At 38.2% G+C, this 22,688-nt stretch overlaps 1 protein-coding gene across 2 annotated transcripts; it reads left to right on the top strand.

The window, feature by feature from the left end:
• The first annotated feature begins 117 nt into the window (after positions 1-117).
• Positions 118-20,335, top strand: ANKMY2 (ankyrin repeat and MYND domain containing 2). Of its 2 annotated transcripts, XM_052692205.1 has the most exons (11): positions 203-285; positions 1,435-1,527; positions 2,872-2,936; positions 7,668-7,806; positions 9,689-9,787; positions 11,706-11,866; positions 12,939-13,153; positions 14,146-14,281; positions 16,852-16,980; positions 17,407-17,548; positions 18,784-20,335. In XM_052692205.1, the coding sequence occupies exons 4-11, from the start codon at positions 7,674-7,676 to the stop codon at positions 19,011-19,013; spliced, it is 1,245 nt and encodes a 414-aa protein (XP_052548165.1). In that variant the 5' UTR covers positions 203-285; positions 1,435-1,527; positions 2,872-2,936; positions 7,668-7,673; the 3' UTR covers positions 19,014-20,335. The 2 variants fall into 2 exon arrangements, with proteins under 2 accessions (XP_052548164.1, XP_052548165.1); XM_052692204.1 differs by lacking the exon at positions 1,435-1,527 and having other exon boundaries at positions 118-285.
• Positions 20,336-22,688: the final 2,353 nt, after the last annotated feature.

The raw sequence follows: 22,688 nt of genomic DNA, 5'->3' as shown, positions 1-22,688 counted from the left end.
CTGTTCTCTCGGCCGCGCCGAGTCGGGACGCGGGCAAAGCGGGAAAGCGGGAGCGGCTCCCCCCGCACGGCGGTACGCGTAGTGCGGCCCGGGGCCGGAACCCGGCGGGCGGGCGGCGGCGGCGGCCGTGCCGGGGTTTGAGGTGCGGCCGGGCCGTGCCGAGCTCGCCTGGCTGGGCGGCGCCGCCCCGAGCCTGCCCTAAGGGCTGGGGGACCGCCATGGCTCCCCCGCGGAAAGGCGAATTGAGCCCGGAGGAGAAGGATTTGCTGGGAGTGATCGCTAAAGGTGAGCCCGGCCCGCGCGCCTCCCCGCGCTGCTGCGGGCCTCGGCGGCGCCGTGCGGCTGTTCCCCGCCGGCGGGCGAAGGGCGGGCCGCGTCTCCCTGTGCCCGCCTGCGCGGAGCGGGCTCGGGCCGGGCCCGGCTGTGTGGGGAACCTCGCGTGGTTTGTATGTTGGCGTGACTCGTGTGCATCGGCCTGGCTGATGCGTGCTGAGAAAGCGTCCTTTGAAGATCTGCTCGTCTCTAGCCTCTGGCCTGTCACGCTGGCATACGGGATGTCTCTACAGGCAGAGCCTACTAAGATTAACAGAACTTGCGCTTGGCCGGGGTGTCCAGCAGCTCTTATCACTGACGTAGTTTTATTTTGTGCTTCACACGTGAGTTGCTGTTTCCCCACATCACACTGCTCACATTCTTATTGCTGGGAGGGGTTTTCTCATGTTGGATTTCATGGGCCTGCACAGATAATTTACAGCCCTGTTTGAACATTCGTACTCAGAATGCTATTCTGGAAGTTGTGAGAGCTGTTAGCTGGAGGTAAACTGAAGACACCCATGTTACATGCACTTGTGTGTGTAGTTCTGAGCCAGTCTTGTTAACATGTGCTTCTATGTCAGAGACAAACTGAAGTTCATCACTGACTGTCCTAATGTGGTTCAGGATCAACTGATTGACTCACCAATCAATAACCAATTTGAAACCTTAAGTCTAGCAAACGCTCTATCTTACCACATGCTTATAATTAAGGTCATAGAGGAGTTCAGCTTGGAAAGGACATCAGGAGTCTCCTGTTCAATCTCCTGCTAAAAACTGTCCAGCTGTGAGTCTGCCATAGGTTGCTCAGGGCTGTATGTGATCAGGCCTTGAAAACCTTGAAGGATGGAGACTGCACCATCTGTCTGAACAACCTCTTCCTCCTGGGCTTATAGTTAAATGTTTTTCCTTGCAGAATCATACAGTTGTTTGAGTTAGATGGAACCCTTAAAGGTTATCCAGTCCAACTTTCTTGCAATGAACAGAGACACCTACAGCTGTGTAAAATCATAGAATCCTTAGAGTTGAAAGGGACCCTTAAAGGTCTAGACCCTTATGTCTAGAAGGAACCTCTCTTTCTTTCAAATTCTGCCTATTGTCTCTTGTCCTCCTATCACACAGCATTAGGAATGGCTCAACTCCAACTTCCAGAGCTAGCCGACCCTGGAACTCTGACATTTGCCAAAGTTTAGTGCCCTGTTTGGAAATCCTCAGGTGATTTTTCATACAGAGCTCTGAATTTGTAAATGCAATTTTGCTTTGTATTATCTGCCCAAAAGTATGCTTTGACAATCATTTCTTGAGGATTTGCTCTAACAAACACCTGTCCTGCTGCTGAAATATTCTTCTTAAAACCACGTCAGGCCCTAAGAAGCTTCTTGTACATTAAGGAAAAAATTGTTTGGGGGAGCAGGCTAGTTGGCAGTGCCCTCACCTTCAGGCATTGTATTTTGCTGGATTGTCATCGAGGTGACCCAGATTACTGGCTCTTTTCCCTCAAATAATTAATTTTCAGCTAGGAGTAAAACTGAGATTGCAAAAACTGCAAAAAGTTGCTGAATGATCACCTTCTTGTGATGTAGTGAAGTTAAACGTGAAGCCCTTTGTTAAATGAGAGATATCGGGCTTATTTTTATTAAGCAGGCCACTGTTAAAATAGTTTTAGCTTACTGATCAGAATTGTCTGTCAATTGGCAATAAATTAAATTTCCCAGTTTGAGACTCAGCGTTCCTTAATTTCTATTTGCTTGAATGGCTGATGCATATTGAAGAGACATTGCAGGACTCTTCAGCAATGTCAGCGGGCTTTGACTGAAGTTCTTACATCTTTAGTTGAAAAGGTTTTTGTAGTAAAGTTTGATTTGTAAAAATCAAACAAGGTACAGCCCATTCTTTTTCCTTGTACAGATTTTTCAGACTTCAATCTACATATGGATTTGTTTTTGTTTCCTTTTTAGAAATGTCAGTGATCAAGTTAAATGGTCCTTCTACTCACTTCCTGCCTTTATTCTGTGTTACTGTAAGCAAATTTCATCTACATTAATGGACTTGTGAGGTGGGAAGTTGCAAACCCTGAGTTTAAGCACTAAGGGAGATTGAACTTTAAAACATATTTCATTCAGACCAAAAAAGTGAGATGTGATAATTTCCTTCTTTTAGATGTAGGAGATGTAAGGCCTCCAGAAATACAGAATGTGTTAAAATACTCAGTATTATTTTATTCAGTTGTTCTGATACAGCTTATGAGGAGATACGTCCTGTTCTTGTGTGTGTGTGTGTAGATCAGTTACTTCAGAAAAATGAATGCTTACTCACATAGTGCACTCTTTCAGACTACTCTTTTAAATTGAGACCTTGGCCTTTAAACTTCTAGAACATAATACTGTTCATTCCTATGCCTCTTCACCAGGTGTGATGGATTTATTGATGCTTAGTTACAAAGGTTTTTATTCTAATCCCAATTATTCCCTAACATTCCCAAATGGGACTGTTCTTTGTCCCCTAATTCTTGATTACTTATTCTCATCCCCTTTTCTCTCTTTCTCTTTTTAATTAAAGGGAATGTTGAAGAGGCTGGAAGGCTGCTGGGCAGCAAGAATGTCCATGTCAATTGCTTGGATGAGGTATGACACAACTGTGCAAGCATTGTACTGGCTTTAGCAATTGCAAGACTAGGTCCAAAGGCCTGTCTGGTGTTAAATAACTTTGCAATGCAGACTCTTGGAAGTTAGAATTCCTCTGAAGTTTCCAGCCTGCAGCTGAATAATGAACCTTTGAAGAGCTCTAAGCTTTTTCTGAAGGAAGTTTAATGTTACTTTGTGTACTGCATGCTGTGTGTTTTCTCTAAAGTTACTACATGAGCTTTGGTGTCTATAAGGTAAGTTGAACAACACTGCAGCAAGATAAATGGAGGCATGCCTAGCTTCTTGTCACCCCTGCCTAACTGTGCAACCCATCTGTTTGTGCAACAGCAGGTAGTGTGAATAAAGAGTAGCTGTCCTTATTTTTTACCCATCTCTCATTTGCACCTCATCTTTGCAGAACCATAAACAGAAAGAGCAAGCAGCTAGGTCAGAAGTGGAAAATGCTGTCTTTTGCAGAGACAGAGGTGATAGTTTGTATAAAAGACATAATTCTAAAGTGTGACACAAAGACGGGAGGAAATTCTTGAAGAAAAGTCTCTTGTGGCAGATTCATGTCTATTTCTTCTTTCTTATTACAGGGTTGTTCTAAAGCATACAACATGACTGAACAATGTAACATGAAAGCAGAAATGTAATTGTCCTGTATGCATGTTGGATCCCTGAGTAGTTTATTAAATTTAAACATCCAATGGCTTGTGTCTGTTCTTGATTAGGTACTTCATATCATTTTGTGCTTTTCCTGGCCTTACCACTTGATGAGATCACCAGTGAGTTTAGGCTAGAAAAGACCTCAGAGCTTAATCTCATTGTCTCTTGCCTTCCCACCACCATAAGTGAAGACTCAGGCTGCTTTTAGGTCCCCTTAAAGCCATCTGCTCTCCAGCTGACCTAACCCAATTCTTTCAGCCTCTCTTCACAAATGCTTCAGCCCCCAACCTGGGAGCTCCTACCATGTCTAGGTGGTAACTGCTGCACTCGCTGCAGTTATCCCTGCCTTTGTTGTAGTGCAGGGTCTGAAACTACAAAAAGTATTCAGGATGGGGCTTCATGAGTGCTGAGGGAAATGATCTCTTCATTACAATGATTACCAGTATCATGTACTGGTTATGTTCCTGGGATGCTATTAGCATTTTTTGTACTAGTGTCAGATCCATTTTCTGATTGTTTTTAAATACAGTTTACAAATAAAATTTTAAATGTTTATGAATTTCAAAAGCTTCTGACAAACTAATCATGCTCAGATTTACAGTAAATTTTAGGAATCCAAGATAAATATGTTTGTAAATGTGTTTTTAATTTATGAATTTACACAGCATTTATTTTTGTGCAGTAGCTGAAGTAGTGCACCCATGATGCATTATTAGTGCAACATGTAGGATTACTGCTGAGAGGATATGGTTTATTAATAGGCACCACAGCTGAGTTATGCCTCAGGATATTGTTAAAGAAGAAACAGTATGTGCCTGGGGTATATTTAAACAGCTCAAGCCATGGACTTCCTTCAGTCTCCTTCCTCCCTGACTCCCCAGCAGTGATAAATGTAATGATGCATGTTCAGATTTATTTAGGATTTTCAATCCAGCAGTTGTCTCATGTCAGCTTTAAATTTTTTTCTGTTACAAATTGTTTTGCCTGTAATGTGTTATTGTAGTAACTGTGCATAAATAGTGTACGAAATACCAACTGAACATTAGCTTTCTTATCCAAGGTCGCCACAACTGGAGACTGCTCTGAATGCATCGGTCTTATTTGCTTCCTCCACTGCCCTCGCTGTTATCCTGAACTTCACATTATTACTGTATTACTGCTGTTATTTTTTATTCAATTTTATTAATTAAATAAGTGAGGAATTGGAGCCTTGACAATCAAATGCTTAGATACTAAAAGGAAAGCATAATTTAGTTGGGAGCTAGGAATTCATTTCCTTCCTCACAGTTCTTTTTTACATGAGAGAGTCCACAGAATGAGCAATTTTCTGTTTGCATTTACAGCAAACATGCAAACACAATTTATTAATTTCATGCTCATAACTCACTTTTTGATTTAAAAAATATTTATTAATACATAAGACAGTGTCCTGTTAACTTCTGGTTTGAATGTTTCTAGCTTTGTATTCCAACTGCTTAGGTCTACTTTCTTTTAGATTAAAATTACTGGCAGTCACCAGTCTTTTCTCTATTTATCTTTAGACAAGAGCCAAGTCAGATTTCAGTACCTTTAGTCTGATTTCAGTTCCTTTAGTACACTGACTTTCAAAGTGTCATACCTGAAGTTATGCATCCTCCAGTAATTGAGCTCTCTCTGTTTTCAGAGGGGTTCGACCTGGAAAGGCTTCACGCTTTTTCCTTGTTGAAATAATGTTAAGGTTGTTCAGAATCGTAATACAGAGTATGCCAGTGACGTTGGCAGCATTACTTTTTTTTTCTAGTTTGATAATACTGCTGTTGTTCCTACAATGTAACACGTGTCTTTTACAAACAGTCTGCATCTCTGTGCTAGCTACAGAACTGAAGAATTTATTGGAATTGCAAAGGCAGCTTGCCTGCTAGTGTATTCTCTCCTATTAGTTATCTTCTATTAGTTATCTTTGCAGTCACTCTGTCTTGCTACTCCAGTGTGAATTTCCACATTACCAGAAAAATTTTCAAATACATGGCTTTCATTCAGGAGAAAAAGTTGTGTCTTTTGATCTTTTTATGTAGTATTTTAAAATCCACAAACTGAACAAAATTCAATATGTATTAAGCATTCTGTGATTTTAATGTAGGACTTTGACTAGCATAGAATTTAATTTCTCATTACTACTGTTAAACAGTCAGAAATGTGTTACACATGTGAAACCAACAACTCAGCAGGATGGCTGAGGAGGAGGAGGAAGAGTGTAACTATGAGAGGTATCTGCACTCAGTGAACAGTATTTCATGTTAGAATTAGTTTGTACTTAGCTGTAGATAGAATGATTCATTCATATATCTATTGACTGCTTTCCAGATCCAGCTTGTAGCATATTTAAGTGGATAAGGATGATCTTACTCAAAAGCTTTAAGGCTGGAAATTCTAAAGGCTTTCACTGAATGAAAGTTCCAGTCATGTACTTGCCAAAACCAGGACACAGGACAAGCAGCTTTTCGTGCTATTTCTGTTAAGTCAGAGGCATTTTTACAATTTAATTCAAGTATCTAGCTGAACTGGGTGTCACCAAACTGGCCTCTACAAAGTTTCTGTTTGTAATGTATTATGCACAGTAAGATAGAATGTTTTTCTTTCTGTTACAGGACCACAAATGAAACCTAACGAAACCAGTCACAGATTTGTTTCATGAATGCCTCTCGCTTCTCTAATAGCAGTTTGTATTGCAGTGTGTGAAAATATTTCAGATTACTAAAATAAAGTGCTGCAAGAATTGTTTTTAATGTTTTCATTTAGAGCGGGGAGTAATGAAATTATACTGAAAATTGTTGTCATAATTTTAACTTGCTTGATTTCTCTCACCTCTAGGATTTAGTTTTTATTTTTTATTTTTTTGGAAATGCTAATTAAAAATCTAACTTTAGGTTTTGTTCTACAGAAATAAAAATACATTAAGGCTCAAACTGACTATTTCAGAACATCACATCACCCTGCCTTTATGGAGCTGTGGTAATGGTGTATATGAGTGTAGCTGTGCACGTTACCCTGACCTGCAAGAACAGGGAAGAAAATGTCAGTTTGATTTCTTTATGGGACAGACCAAATCACACGTCCGTGTGTTCAGTGCTGGAGAATGTTTTTAGGCAGTTACTGTGTCTTGGCTGATAACTTACGTCCTGACTTGGCATTAAGTGAAAATAAACAGCACATTGGAAAAAAAAGTTTATCAAAGTTGAAGAACGTGAATGTAATTCAGTTTTCTCAAAGAGAGCTCAAGAAGATGCTCCCTGCTCTTTGAGAGTAAGTCTGTATTAACCATTCTTCACTGTTTGGAAAATTTCCCTTAGGACTTGCTTGCCTTTGCATTGGTAATTACATGATAACTCATGGCCTTTCCTGCTCAACCTAATCATTTTTGCTCTGGTGTGGTTTATCAAAAGGCAAGAATTGAGGCCGTGTGGTTGTTAAGGTCTGGTTAGAGCTAGGCACAGCTTTATAAAAGGCATTTAGGGCTCTGGCTGATGTAGGACTGCAAACACGGTGCCACCAGAAAGATAAGTGGGAGTCAGGACAGTACAGTTACCAACAACATGACTAACCAAGGTGCGTTTTAGAAACCACAAATCTTTCTAATGGCAAAAACAATAAGACCCTATTCCTAATTTTACTTATCATTTAATGCAGGGGGAAAAGTAACAGCTTAGGGGCGTGACAGATTTTCTAAAACAGGCTTCTACTGCTATGACAAGCACTAGTTGTCTATGATGCTCATGTCTTACAAAGAAGACTAATGTTTAGTTTGTGGGAAATGGTTTTCATTTTTTTAAGACTTGTCTGTTTTCACACGTATAACAGTATCATCAGAAAACAGTGACACTATGGAAAATGGAAATAATGCTGCATGTTAGTAGCCCCATTTCTTCATCGACATTTTGTGACCTTTTTTGTTCTTACTCCCTAAAGATACACGTGCTTTGGCAGGAACTTTCAGTATGTGTGAGCAAGTGAAAATTATCAATGGCATGAGAAACAAGAGATACAACTAATTCTTTTTGCGTGCTTCTTCCTTCCTGTTTTTAGCATGGCATGACTCCTCTAATGCACGCGGCCTACAAAGGGAAAGTAGACATGTGCAGGTTGCTCTTGCGACATGGAGCTGATGTTAACTGCAATGAACACGAACATGGATACACGGCCTTGATGTTTGCTGGGCTTTCAGGTAACGTAGTACGGAATTTTGAGACATTGGTGTATACAGTTTGACTTCATAAGTCGAAGGAATGCGTTGGCACCTTGGTTTGATTCAGGCTTACTGTTACTTACGTGGCTCGTGTTAGTGTGTTGAGAATCATCAGGACAGTGCAATAGAGGAGTTGCTGTTTTTTTCATACAAAATTTTTCTTTGTTCAGCTTTTTGAGGCCTATGGCATATCTGTACTTAGTTCTGTTCGGTCACATGTCTAAATTCACTCTGTAACCATTTTAGTGTACAGTAGGATACATTGTTTAATTATATTCTATTATACTGAAAAGGATACTGCACCATGCTGCCTTCCTTAGGACTTTGTGTCAGTAGCTTTTAGTGATACATGAAGCTTATCCAATCAATCCAATATTTTTTCAAACGTTGTCTCTCTTCTACTCTCTTCTACATTATTTTTGCAACTATGTTGTGAGATTATGCAAATTTATTTGTTTTAAAAATATGGTTTTTTACTTTTTTTTTCTTTCTATTTCTCATCCCTTTTTTTTTCTTTTTTCTTTTTTTTTTTATTTATTTTTTTCTTTTTTCTCTTTTCTTTTTTCATGAGAGTGCTTATAGTAATATCTATCTTCTCCCAGTTTGGGTGGAGCTTTGCAATTTTCCTCTTGCCTTTCTCGTGTTCCCGATGCAAAGAGCAACAATTTTCTCAAGTGAGGAAAAGGCATTACATAAAGACAATGTTTCTTCCAGAATAAAAGTTAGAATTGGAAATGCTATATTACTTTAAGTATCTTTTCTAATAGGCCACTTACTTCCCTAGAACCTCCTGTTTGGGAAGATGTAACATTTGTTATCAGGTAGAGTTTAAACTCTGCTTTCTTTCATTGTAAATTCAGAAGAAAAGAAAAAAAAAGGCTTTGATGCCTTCACTGGTTCACGAGGCTGCTCAAACTTTGGTAAAAAGATTTCAGCATTTTGTGGCATTGAGCAATATCCAATGTGCAGCAAGTAAATAGGAACAAACTGTCAGGGCTGTTAAATGCCTGCAGCTTTATTGAAATTGCAGGATTTTTACCATTTTCTCCCAGCTGTGATTTTAATCTGCCATCCTGGGTTTTAATGCTTCTTAATGTTGACTTTAAGATCTGTTACCTGTGAGTGCAAAAGGTACATGAGCACTATTGACACAAAGCCTTTCTTTTAAAACCAGAAATATTAATTTTTGTCTACCAGCCCCTTCTTTTTTTATATTCAAATTTTCTTTTCAGTTAGCATGTGCACAGCAACTGTTAAAGCAAAAATAACTTTGAAAAGAGAACCAGCACAAGTGGTGACAAGTGTCCTAAATAGCCTCTAAGGGCACCAATTATGTCATATAATCTTCCCATCAAATTTTAGCTTCATTTTATTTGGTATTTAGCCCAGTCTGAACACCCAGTTCCTGCTGAGGAGAAAGGAACAATCTGTTCCCTTCTCTAAGCTCCTGCTACATAACAGTACTGAGTTTTTTATTCTTAGAATAGCAAACGTTTAGTTGAACTGTCAAACGAGATTAGTAGAATTTGCTTCTGTACTGCCATCCAGGGGGACCAATTGTTAGTGGAACTGTATGTGTGTGACTCCCATAAGCTCTACAGGGAGCTGAATGTATATTAGAGGGCAGAGTTTTAACCTGTGTGAATTTAGTTTCTACTTCGATGTAACCCTGTGGGACTTTAAAGAGGGCGGCAGCAATGTGCATTTCTCTTAGTTAATTCTTAATGTACTTAAAATTATTATTTTTTCTCACTGTTACACATATTAAGTCTTGGTTAAAGTTTGATTTTGCTCTGACATGAAGAAATACAAGTTCTGGTTTGTCCTGCCTAATTCTCCATATCCTCCCCCCCAAATACAGGAAACAAAGAAATCACCTGGATGATGTTAGAGGCTGGAGCTGAGACTGATGTTGTCAATTCTGTGGGAAGGACAGCAGCTCAGATGGCTGCTTTTGTGGGTAAGCTCAAAGTGTGGCATCATTTCCTAAATCCTTAAAGTAAAATGTCAGATTTTGGTGCTTTTTATTGGAGAAATATTGTTTAATGACCTGTTTTGAACTAACACCATTATTCATCATTTTCTTTTTCACATCTCATCCCCTTACCAGAGTCAGTTTGTGTTTTATAAATACCCAAGTGATGGTATCTATAAGAACAAATGCTGCTGTTCTCCAAGTGTGCAAATGTATGCAATGTCATCACTTTTCAAACAGAGGAAACTGGTCACATTTATAGTTAGTCACCTCCTGCTCTTTTCCCTCTGCATGTGTGAGGGAGAAATCTCAGGACCTGTTCTGAGATAGGTTGGCACTGATTGATCGAAACTTGGTTGCAGTAAAGAAAGCATTGTCACTGCAGCGTGCTATGTGATCCTGGGCAAAACATGCAGCCAGGCTTCTTTCTGTTGTTGTGGCTCATTTTTCTTTTCTTTTTTTCTAAACTCCTTTTTAGTTCTTTACCAACGGTGGCACAGTGCTGGAGATTCCTGGCTTAATATTCCCAAATACAACCCAAATGTAGTGCTTCTTATTTATTTCCAGCAAAGTTGTGTGATAAAATATAACCTGAAAAAGCAGTGTCTTTTTCAAAAATCAACTATTGCTTTCCAGATGACCTCCCAAGCAACTAAAAATGAACATCTATTTTCATTTGAACCCAGCCTTCTCATCTGAGAACTCTCTCAGAAGTCCGTTAGTTGTTCCAGAAGAAGCTTACCTTGACATTTCCGTTTACATCCTGTAACAGTGAGTTTCTGGGGTTTAAATTTAGATCATATCTGCTTTTATTCCTTTTTGGAGGAAAAGATTGCCAGTACTCGCAGCAAATCCTTAACTATGTACTTAATGTACTGTAGAAGTCCACTTCTATACTTGGAATTTGGAGAATGGATATTGGTTTTGAATGTGTTGTTGTATTGGTGAATGGGTAATGATGACTCCAACATAATTTTTGAGAATTCTTTAAAAACTCATTGATCACCTCTGTAAGTATTTCCACACATACTGAGGTAGGCTGAGCATTGGAGTCCATTCTCTTTTATTCTCCGTCCAGTCAACTTTAAGTCATCTGTCTTTGTGTGGGAAGTGAGGATGTTCCCCCATCATTTGTTTGACACTGTGCTCTGTTACCTTAGGACATCTCTTCTAAAACACTTAAGGATTTTAAATGCTGGAATTTGGTTGGTTGTCTTCTGCTGCTGATAAAGGGAGTTAGTGCCAAGATAAATCAGTCAGTTTAAAGAATGTGGCCCTGAAGTACAGAAACTAAATGCTATTTTCTTTCAGCCTAGTAATCCATCATTTTGTCAGATGCAGAAAACAAGAAGAGGATGTAACTTTTCTCATCCTATTTCATCACAGTCCTTTTTTTCTGTTTTTTTTTTTTCTAGGACATTTTCCACATGTTCTGTTCTTCTGGTTAATACACTGCTCTCTGTCTGAAATGTATCAGAAGTCACAATACAATTTTTTCAGACTACAAAGTGGACAAAGCTCTTGAGAAATTTTAACACCTGTGAGATGCTATTAGGATAGTTGTACTTCAGAGTCAAAATACTGACATCTCTTATGGCTTGATTCTGAATACAGTGAATGTCTTTGATAAACACTTATTTTAATTCTGGCTTAACAGGGAGAAAAAGGGATGGAATTCTAAAATGAAATGTCATTAAATTGTTTCCTTCCAGAATCCAAAAAGTCACACACCTTACAGAAGAAAAACAAGAGCTGCTTCTTACCAGTGCAAATCATGTGATGCTTAGCTTCCTTGTGTGTAAAGCTCACCTGTGTTGCTTATATTGGCTTGTGTCTCAGGTCTTGTTTTTTTCTCATTCATGTTATGGTTACATGATTATTTTTTTTCCTTATGTACTTTTAGGTCAGCATGACTGTGTGACCATCATCAACAACTTCTTTCCACGTGAAAGGCTGGACTACTATACTAAGCCACAAGGCTTGGATAAAGAACCAAAACTGCCAGTAAAGTTAGCTGGGCCGCTCCATAAAATTATTACTACCACAAATATGCATCCTGTTAAGGTAGAGTGATATGTAAATTGAACGTGTTTGTTGGCGTGGGAACTGGTTTCATTTTTATGCCAAAAGGCACTCAGTTCTTCAGTGAGTCCAGTTAAGATGAAAAGCATTATCCTGTAACTCAGATACTTCTGAGAATGACGTAGAATCAGGCCTAACGTCTAGACATGATTCAAAAGTGAAGCAATTTCGGTGTTCGTATAGGTCAGAATTCCAAAATAATGCAATTAATCAGAGAGATTATTTTTAACATAGAAAAGCATAAATTGTGTGCTTTTCTGGATTTATTTTTTCCTAGCCTTACTTCAAATGGAAACAAGACAATTCTCTACCTTGACAAGTTGTCAGTGTTCTCTCCATGCTTGTCCCAGCATGCATCTTTCTACCTTAATCACTGTTTCACCATAGTAACAGCTGTTGCTGTTTCTGGCAGTATGTGCAAGAAATGTTTATTTTTATTTCCAAGTATATTTGCTGCTAAATTTTTTTTTTTTTTTAAGGATTTTTCCTCCTGTGTAGTTCAGAGAAATTAATACACCTAATTTCAAAGACAAGTTCCTTGGGCTTGCTGTCCAAAGTTGGGAATCTGTCAGTGGTTGCCAACCAAGTATCTGCAGCATGTACGAACTGGCAGCTAATTTAGTGGGTGTATGGGCTCTTTTGAAAATGGTAGCTCAGTGTGTTATCAGTCTACCTAAAGCATTCCAAGTATATGAGAGGTTGGCGTGTTCTTTGAAGCCACTTAAATTTTGCAGATCCAGTTTATTCAGGTTTTCAAAAAGGAAATAGATTTTAGGACAGTCTATTGTAGTTTCTCTAAATGTTTCTTCTAAAATGCTTTTAATTCTCCAGGTATCTCTATTTCTTAGATATATATTTTAATACCAGTCTTAATTTTGAGCGTTTCATGCATAGGAACTACAAATACTAAATAATGACACTCACAAAAGAAGGGGAAGACAGCATAAGACTGCATTACAGAAATAGTAAAAACTCCACTGAAATTTAGCTACAAAGATTTATCTAACAAGTTTAAAAATACTAGCTCTGAATTGGATTACATTTTTTCTCACAGATTGTGTTGCTGGTAAAAGAGAACCCTCTATTGGCCGAAGTAGAAGCACTGCAGAAATGTTACAGGGTTTTGGATCTAATTTGTGAGAAGTGCATGAAGCAGAAAGATATGAATGAAGTACTTGCTATGAAAATGCACTACATCAGTTGCATCTTCCAGAAATGCGTCACGTTCTTAAAAGAGCGGGAGGATAAACTAGATGGATTTATCAAAAGGTACGTGTTTCTGCAGGAAGCTCTATGTATGAACTAACTTTACAGATAGCAGAAAAAGGCCACTGGAATAATCGTAGCAGTTGGACTGTCTCTAGTAAAAGCTCTGCCAAGTAGATTTTGAAATAATCCCAATAGCGGTCACTTCAGGGTTGCACTGACTCTTTTTTTTCCAGTGGTATTGTCCTCTGCTGGGGTACGAAGGAAACAATCCTTGGGTTTCAGCTCTGTGCTAAAACTGGTTAGAACTTGGCAATCCCACATACACTGTGAGGTAACAGAGAATTCCATGGTGGAAAAAAAGAGGGAGTGATAGACTTGGAAAAAAGTATTTCTGAGTCCAGTATGGATCATCTGGGAACACTTCGTTTGCCGTCTTGCTCTCTAGCAGTGAGACAGTGAGATTTCTCTTCAAAACAGTGAAGCAAGTGAGAGCTGCAAAATCCCACTGGCTTTAGATGAGACTTGGGCTCTTAAATCATGTAGGCTGAACCTCAGAATGCAGTCAGAGTTACAAAACTAGCTGCCTGATTTTAAAGTAAGTGGCCTGACCTGTAGAAAGGTCATATCAGAGCCCAGTGGATCTTTAGGTGATACTGAAAATTAATCATAAATCAGTTTTCATATACTGAAATCAAGTTGTTCATCACTGAACCGCAGGAGCCAACCAAATAAATATAGAAGCATCAGGACTATAGCTTGTTACTAAATGTAAATAAAGCAGAATTTTTATTTTAAAGTATTGCTGTTTATTCTTTACTTTCACAATGTTCATTTTTAAATACAGCAAAGAGCTTTGTTACTTGTCAACCTATAGCTGGTTCTCTTTCACTGGTAATGGAATCTGTAAGCAGGCTTTTCAGAGCGTACTTTTTAGCTAAATGTGGGATAGGACAGAGTGAGGAGGGCAAAGTACTGGATGCTGTGTTTGTCCTTGTCCCTGAGCAGTTACTGTGTGATTTCTTATTCTATTTTGAATTTTTTTAAAAATTTAGTCTCTTGAAAGGGAGAGATAAAGATGGTTTCCCTGTATATCAAGAGAAGCTAATTCGAGAAAGTATCCGAAAATTTCCTTACTGTGAAGCTACATTGCTCCAGCAGCTCGTGAGGAGTATTGCTCCTGTTGAACTGGTAAGTTTTTTCTATCAAGATAATATTTTCTAACAATTTGCATAGTAAATTCAGCTTAAAATAAGCTTTCTTACTTTCTCTCAGGTTCTTCAGTGTCTTATATTAAGCAAAGGCTTTGGATGTCCCTGAACTTTCTGATAAGCTGGAATTTTATTTTACGTGTTGCAGGAAAATTCTCTAATACCGAATGCTTAAATGCCTGAGCTGAGTCATTTCCTAATTTAATACATTGATTATTTATAGTGTATATGGAGAAAGTGGTAATACATGGTAGTAGAACATTCTGTGAAGCTCCCTTTATCAGAGGGAGAGACGAGAGAATGCCATCTACTGTACAGTGTGTATCTGAATTAGGAGATCCTAATTACAAGTAAAATAGCTAACTTCAGCTTTTCATCTTTGCCAACTCCCTCTTCAATAGCTTTCATTAGTTTATAATAAATCTTACACAAGAAGTTTTGTTCTATTTTTTTTTTTTTTAACATATGTTCTCTCTGGTCTCTGAGAGCAAGATATTGTATGTTCTAACACTTGGAAAAAGGCAGAGTTTTGTCTCATACTTGGATTATGCTGAGTGAGTTAAAAATAGCATCCATCTTAAGTGGCTCCAGTGAATGAAAATGTCCTGAGGCTTAATGCAATCCCTCCTGTTTGTCTAAGCCAGAAAAATAAACACAGTGTGAAAACAGACTTTCATGATGCATTAAGAGTTGCTTTAGAGTAAACGCTTTCCTTCCTGTTTCTTCTTAGAAGAGCTTGCAGTCTTTTCTGCTTTCTTCCTTTAGTTAAACTGTATTTCTGTCCATTATGCTAGAAAGGAGATGCATTAAAGATTGAATTTCCTGGAACCCTTGACCTTCAGCACATACAATTACTTGGATTCAGTCTGGGCATCTCAGAGTTGCTGCAGTCATTATAGCCCTGCATGTTTCTGCTGGTCTAACTGTTCAATGATTTATTTAGAGACAAGGCAACCTGACATTTTCTTCCTTTGTTGTTTACATCAAAACAATCCGTAGTTTATGTTTACCAGTAAAATATAGTAAATCTTATTGCTTGTGTTGTATGGGAAGGATACTGTATATAATATCTAAATAATAATAGGCAAATAATTGTCTTGAAAATTCCAAGTTCTGACCATTTGGTCTGTATTCTGAGTACTCTGAGTACAACAGTGTATCAGTGCTAAATGAAACCTTTTTAAAAAGATGTAACTGTGTGCCAACACAGAGACTAATTTGCAAAAACCTGCTGTGTAGGATCTACAAGTTGGTGACTTTGAAAAGACCACTGAGTTCTTGAATGGGATTGAGTATTCATTAATAGCATTAATTATAGCATTAAGAACAGGTCATTAATTCACTCAACAGACACATTACAGTGACATTCAAATACAACAACAAAGGCTGTGGGATATTCCCATAGCAGAATGGCACAAAGAACAGACAGCACAACAGTGAGAGTTGAAAGTGAGAGCTGAAATAAATGTGCATGTTTCAGGTGTTATTTCAGATGAAAATGAGGGAAGTAAAGCTATCAGTAATATGTTTGCTAACCTCAGAAGGTACAAAGCTTCTGAGCTTTATTTCCATGTTTTAATGTGACTAAATGCTTAATTTGGAGATCCAGGCTTGTAACTTATGCAATTATCTTCAGGACTTGACAGAGCATTAAAAGTAGAGCCTGTTCTCTTCACTAAATGGAAATCTACTGCCTAAATGCAGTGACATGAGTGGGGAGTATTTACACTTTAAATTATCTAGTTTGTCTGTCCAGGAAAATAACAGGTTTTGAATATATAGACTTAGACAGGCACTTTGCATCTATTATATTTGTTGCATTTAAATTTCTGTCTGTTGTACCTGAAAGCAGCAGTTAGTGTATCATTTAGCTGTTACTTGGGACTATCCATTAAATGAATCACCGCTTATGTCTTAGGTAGTGCTGCTGTTAGTCCTGCAATAATAACACATTCTTCCAAAATCATTTTCTTAAATGTCAGTATTTGTTCAGTTAAGGAAGGGGTAAATTCTTTATAAAGGACTTTGCAGCTAATCCCACAATATGCAGTTATTAAAAATCACTAGTATCTTCGCCTTCAGATTTTAGTTTCATTGCTCTGTGCTCGTGGTTTTGATTCAGAACAAAGCTACAGACTGTGGAGCCATTCTGTGCAGCCACTGATTCTTCAAAATGTAAGCACGTGTTCACAAGCTGAGTGCTAGTTACCTTCAAATAAGACTCATTTTATAAATAAAAAAATGAAATCTTTTTCTTCCTTTCTACAGGAGCTAAGCTCTAAGTTCACTTTGTATACAGAATGTATATAAATGTGTACTTGCAAAGCTGTGCATGTTACTTGAAGTTGTATGTTGTAGTTTCATATTGTGCTCTACAGCACCTTGAGTGAGAGCACAGCTGGCTACATGGAAGCTTGAATTGCTTTTTGTTGTTTTTCTCTTGTTGTTCTCTTTGTGATAGTGCTTCTTTTTTACCTGAAACATACTGTACAATTGTGGTATTTCCTGTGTTTTACAAAATTATTCTCTTTACCCCTTCTTGTCTTTCAGGGTTCTGACCCTACAGCTTTTTCTGTACTTACACAAGCTATCACTGGCCAAGTGGGTTTTGTGGATGCTGAATTCTGTACCACATGTGGGGAAAAGGGAGCAGACAAAAGATGTTCAGTGTGTAAGATGGTAAGGAGCCATAAATTGTTTAATGGATCACAAAAATTATTGGCATTGAGATGATGAGGATTTTGAATGTTTGACTACTTACTGTGTAGATTTATGAGGAATTTCACACATGCCTACGCTGAAAATGTGCGTGTCACCTACTTCTAGGAGAGATGGCTGCAGTTCACAAGTGGGAGTACTTGCATTTCCAAGTGTGTATGTTTAAGGATGAAGAAAGAATAAAATTTCTGTATGTTCAGAGTTAAGCAAAACAAACTGTTCTTCTATAGTTTTATATAGGTTGGAATCCCTGTATGATTTGACAAATGGCTTACAAATATCATTAAGTAATATACATAGAGATTTAACTTGTTGCACTAAAAATTTAGGAGTAGTGTACATTTTTCTAGTACATCATGACAAATTGATGGCTGTGGTAACTTTCAGGTGATGTACTGTGACCAGAACTGCCAGAAAATACACTGGTTTACCCACAAGAAAGTCTGCAAGACCTTGAAGGAAATTCATGAGAAACAAGAACTAGAAGCTGCCAAAGAGAAAAGGAAACAAGAAAAAAAGCAAAAGAAAGGTTAGAATTTTTAGTTTCCTTGCTGACACTAATGTATCAAAAGGAACAACAGTAACAAGCCTTAAAATCTGTAACAGTTGAAATATTTTTGTTGTCACATAACAACATACTTGCATTTGCTGGAATTCTACTCTTCCATTTTGGAGGTGCTGAATTACACTGCACTGTTTCAAAATCCAAATTTTTAATCAAAGTAATGTGTAAGTTTCACGTTAATCAATTTTGTTGGAGATATTAGGCAAACTGGATAATATGACAGCAGATTTTTCCTTCTAGTTGTGAAGGCTAATGGAAAGATTAATTCTCCCTTAATAGTTTCTTCTTCAGAGTCACAGTATAAAGTTAACTGCATTGTGTATTTTGAAGGATGGGTGTTAAGGAAGTCTGCGCTAAGGAGGTTGTTACTCCATAGCCAACTGGGACCATGGTAGGTTTTGGCAGGGCTGTGGCTGGTTATGATAGTATTTACAGCTGGCTACCAGTCATAAGAGAAAATGAGAAACCAAAATTAATAATTTCTGAAGGTTTATTTGGCTTTTAACAAGGCCTCTTTCCTTCTAGAATTGCTACAACTCAACCCTACTCAGCGGAATCAGAGCAAGAAGTCATTTAACACTTTTTTTTTTTTTCCTCTAAAAAAAGTTATTTGAGAAATAAAGTTGCAGTTGCTGATTCTTTTCTGTATAGTCAGGTTAGAAAATGTGGGATGACTCATTTAAGCTAAAGTTCATTGTGGTCAACTGTTAATTAGCAAAGAATTTCTTCAGTATGTTATAAGTACTTCTTACGTAATCACATAAATAGCTTTTTTTTTTTCCTTACAGAACACCTGTATTCTACATTTAAGTAGCCTGCAGCCATTCTTTGAAAGGCTAACCATACTGTCAGTAAAGCATATTTGAATTGGAAGTTGAAATAGAGTCCTACTCTGCTCCTTTATGTATTAAAAGGAACTGTGGTGAAATTGTGGAGAAATTAATGAGAGCTTTGTGTAGGGTTAGTTTCAAAATAATCTTATGGAAGCTTAAGCAGAACTCTTACGTCTTCGGCCTTTTTTTGTTGAAGCTTGCTGAAGCTAATCACTTCTGTAACTGATGCAATCACTTCTATAACTGATGCAATCACTTCTGTAACTGATGCAGTTTCTTAGCGTTTATTATTCTTCCAGAGGAAAAAATGGTTTACTTGCCAATGAGTTCCATGTTTACTGGTGATGAGTTTTCTCTTTTGTCTAGAAGAAGCACAACCAGAAGAGGCTGGTTCTACAAGCGAAGAACAGTCAGCTCCCGGCCCAGATGCTACCAAAGAAGCAGATCCAAATCCATGGATCCAGACTGCCCGGACAGAAGAAACTGAACTTACCAAAGAGTCAGAAGCACGAGTCCCACGTCCTGACAGCCCGCTGGAAAGGGAGACTGGCTTAGCTGACATTGCTCTTCAAAAAATTCAGGATTCTGAGGAATAGGAAAGCTGGGAAGGGACTGAGTGTTCTGGTAAAATCCCTCTACCCCAGCAGTCATAAAGAAATTTTTATGCTGACCACGTATGAGTTCTTTACAGCATGGAATTTGCAAGGCTTCCTGTAAACGACAGCATAGCTTTGTTCATCTTGAGATGAAATACTGGCTAGTTTGTCTTCAGGTTCTGTTGTAGATTGTAAAAATAGATATTTATTATCTGATGAAAACTAGAGTGACATAGATCCAGCTGTATGTATACCAGCTGTAAGCACAGTAAAATCTACGAGCATCTGGTCAAACAGCCACTTAAGTTTGGGAGTATTCATGGTTTCAGAACCTGAAAATTAAATATAATTTTTAAGACTTTTTTTTTCCCAAGAGTACACAGAACTACAGCTAAAAGTATTGGGAAGCCAGAACCCCTTTATGAAGCTTTATTTAAAGGAATTCAGTAGCAGTTAAGCTTCTGAAGATACTCATCTGAATTCTCAAATTTTCATGAAATTACTGTAAATACTTTGACTATAAGTGCACAACAATAGTGTGTGGTGGCAATTTTATTAAGTGATACAGCTGTTTTGTAAGTCTCAGACTGACTGTGAAATGTGTGTGTTTCAAGAGATTGATTTCATTATTTATTTGCTCAAATATATTCCAAGCTTATTAAAGTTTGATGAAGGGAACATCAGTAGGATTTTAACTATTGTGAATGTTACCAATACCAATACCAATAATGGTTTCTAAATCTCTGCTTTCTGGTCAAGACGCCTTAGAGCACACTGGGATGTATATGAATGATTTCGTAAACATGAGATGTTTAATATTTTACATGCTGAACCTGATCACAATTAAATGGGACCATTTATAAACTACAATTGGTAAATTGTATCAATGCCATTTATGCTATTGATGTTTCACATTGGCTTTCAACTAAATACTATATTGTAAAAACCAGCATCCCTTAAATGTTATGTTTTTACTCAGTTTTACATTTTCTCATGAAAGAAGGGAATGTCATGACCTGAAATACTACTTGCTGCATAAAGATGGTAGAATTTTATATTCTCCAGTTGTTGGATGAACAATGTGTTTGGAATACAGCAATATCCTTCAACATAGAGGAATAAATAAGCCACCTTCCACATAGAGGAAAAATGCTATTAATTTCTTACTATTTAATATATTGAACATTTTTGTTTATTATTCTTAAAATTTTAAGAGGATGTATAAATGCAGGGAATGTACCTTTGGTATGATCAAGAGTGTTTTCATTTCAAGGATTAGAAGAATAAAATGTGAATAATAAAGGGAAAGTTTTCAAAGACGAGAGCAGAGTGGCAGTTCTGTTTGCTGCATCTTTAATGCCTACCAGGACCCGTTGTGATGTTCCCACTTGAGATCTACGGGCTTCCTGTAGCTCAAGTGTTCAAGTAGAAGGCAGAAAGCAAGAGAGGTGTCTGGAACATAGATATGGAGTCATGATTTGGAACTGGGAATGCAGAAGTGCTGCTGGTTCCTAATTCTCTGCATAGCAGGGTCTGACTGGGATATATTTCTCTTCAGTGCTTTTCTGATAATGCCATTTTTTGGGGACAAACAATTCAGGTTCCCAGAAGTGTCATAAAATCCACCACACAAATTCTGATTTCATTCCACTAGCCAACACCTTTTCTTGTTGAGAAAAGCCTAAGCAACAAGGTAAAGTTTGAAAATTGGAAGTAATTGTGAAGCACAGGCTACCACCCAGTGGAGATTGTGCTTGCATTTGTCCTCATTCTAACTTCAGAAGGCTTCAGAACCATGAACAGAGGATGCCATGCTTCTTTTTGCAGTGAATCTCAGAAGAGAACAAGTGCAATCTAAATGAGGGTCTCAGTGCTTCGCTTCAGCCTTCCTCAGCTGAGATTGTTACATCGTAGACTACCTCTGCCAGAACAGTCAGCTGTAAAAGCACAAAAAAGTTAGGTAAACTAGGGATTGCATACACTTAGTGAATACTAATGGGTCTTAATTTAGACAGGACTGCGTTAAGAAAAAATGTTAGCCAGAGTTTCATTTAATCTGGCTTGTCTTGAAACCTACCAAGGTGTTGATCTCCCTCTTAAAACCATGCTGATGAGAATGACTTCAGGGCATTTACAAGTAAACATAAGCAAGAAGACTAGGAAAGCTGAAATTATAAAAAAAAAAAAGAAAAAAAAGAAAAAAGGAGGAATCTAACTTTGAAAAGGTGAAAGGAATTACAAGGTTTAGCAGAGATGAAGTCACATATCTGGGATGGAACAATCTTAAGCAGCAGTACAGGCTGGGATCTGTCTGGGTCTGATGAAACAGACCCAAGAGTGTTGGTGGGCAGCAAGTTGACCCTGAGCCAGAGGAATGCCCTGGCAGCACTGATGGTAAAGACAGGAATATAATCAGCAGATCAAAGATGTAATTATCTCATTTGGCTTGGCACTTGTTCGGCCATGCCTGGAATACAGCATCCAGTTTTGGTCAACCTGACTCAAAAAAAAAAAAAATATCAAAAGAGGTTCCAGCCGAGGTGCCACCATGACGATCAGAGAGTTGGAGGAAGTGAGCTCATTAGCTCACAGAAAAGCTCAGATCTAATCACAAAACTTACAGTACCTAGAGGTTGCTATAGAGCAGATGAGCTATCTTCACAGAGATGCATAGTGACAGGACAAGAGCCAACAGGCCCCAGTTGTTGCAGGCAAAATTCCACCTGGATATAAGAAAATTGCTCTGGAGTGCAATTAAACAGTGAAGGAGGTTGCCAAGAAGTGGTGGTCTCTCCCTCACTGGAAATATTTGACTTGCCTTGACAGAGTGCTGGATAACCTTATCTCAGGCTTTCAACAGCAGTTGGGCTAGATAAACTCCAGGAATCCCTGCCAGCCTAGACCATTTCATGACTCAGTGCTAACAGGAGAAAAAAGAAAGAACTCAGAAGACAAGCCCCAGGCTGCTGAAGGACTTTGATATAACAAATAGCACTGACTGAAACTAAGCCTTTGGCAGAATAGAGAGAGAAAGTTGTGAAGAAATGTATTACTTCCCATTTACATACAGGTCTGCTACCTCCTTTAGTGATAACTGGCTTTAGAAGCCAAAAGTGTCAGGTGCAGTGCCACAGTGCTGTCAGCAGTCCTGGCACAGTGCATTCTGTATGGCACATCTTGTCTCCCCATAAAGCACCAGTAAGCAGAGACACGTCATGGAGAGTGTAGGCAGCCTCGGACAGGAACCACACTGCAGCACCCTTACTTGCCTGTGCTTCTGTGGGTAGTGAGACACAGTGCAGTAGTGTCATAAAACTAAGAGATTCCAGCACATTAGTGCAGCACACAAATTACCAAATTGGAACTGCTCTCAGAAATAAGAATGCTGTTTATCTCGTATCTTTATTTTGAAGGAAGAAGATATATTATTGGTAGTGAACATCATAAGTCTAATTATGCAGTAGAAACTATAAAGAATGAAATAATGTATCCTATAAAGTACTTGTTAAGAAATTAAGATTTGAGATTAAAAAAAAGTACGATAGAAATTGCATTTCAAACATTTTTTTGTTATAACATCACCACTGTTTAGCATTTGATTTCTTAATTTGTTGACCCTAGATATTATACATTTGATGATAAAAGGAATGTTACACTACTATATATACTACTATA

The sequence above is a fragment of the Tympanuchus pallidicinctus genome, unplaced genomic scaffold (assembly GCF_026119805.1).
Source record: "Tympanuchus pallidicinctus isolate F22 unplaced genomic scaffold, pur_lepc_1.0 scaffold3, whole genome shotgun sequence".
Taxonomy (NCBI): Eukaryota; Metazoa; Chordata; class Aves; order Galliformes; family Phasianidae; genus Tympanuchus; species Tympanuchus pallidicinctus.
The sequence above is the reverse complement of the archived record's forward strand: the minus strand, read 5'-3'. Positions and strand labels throughout refer to the sequence as shown.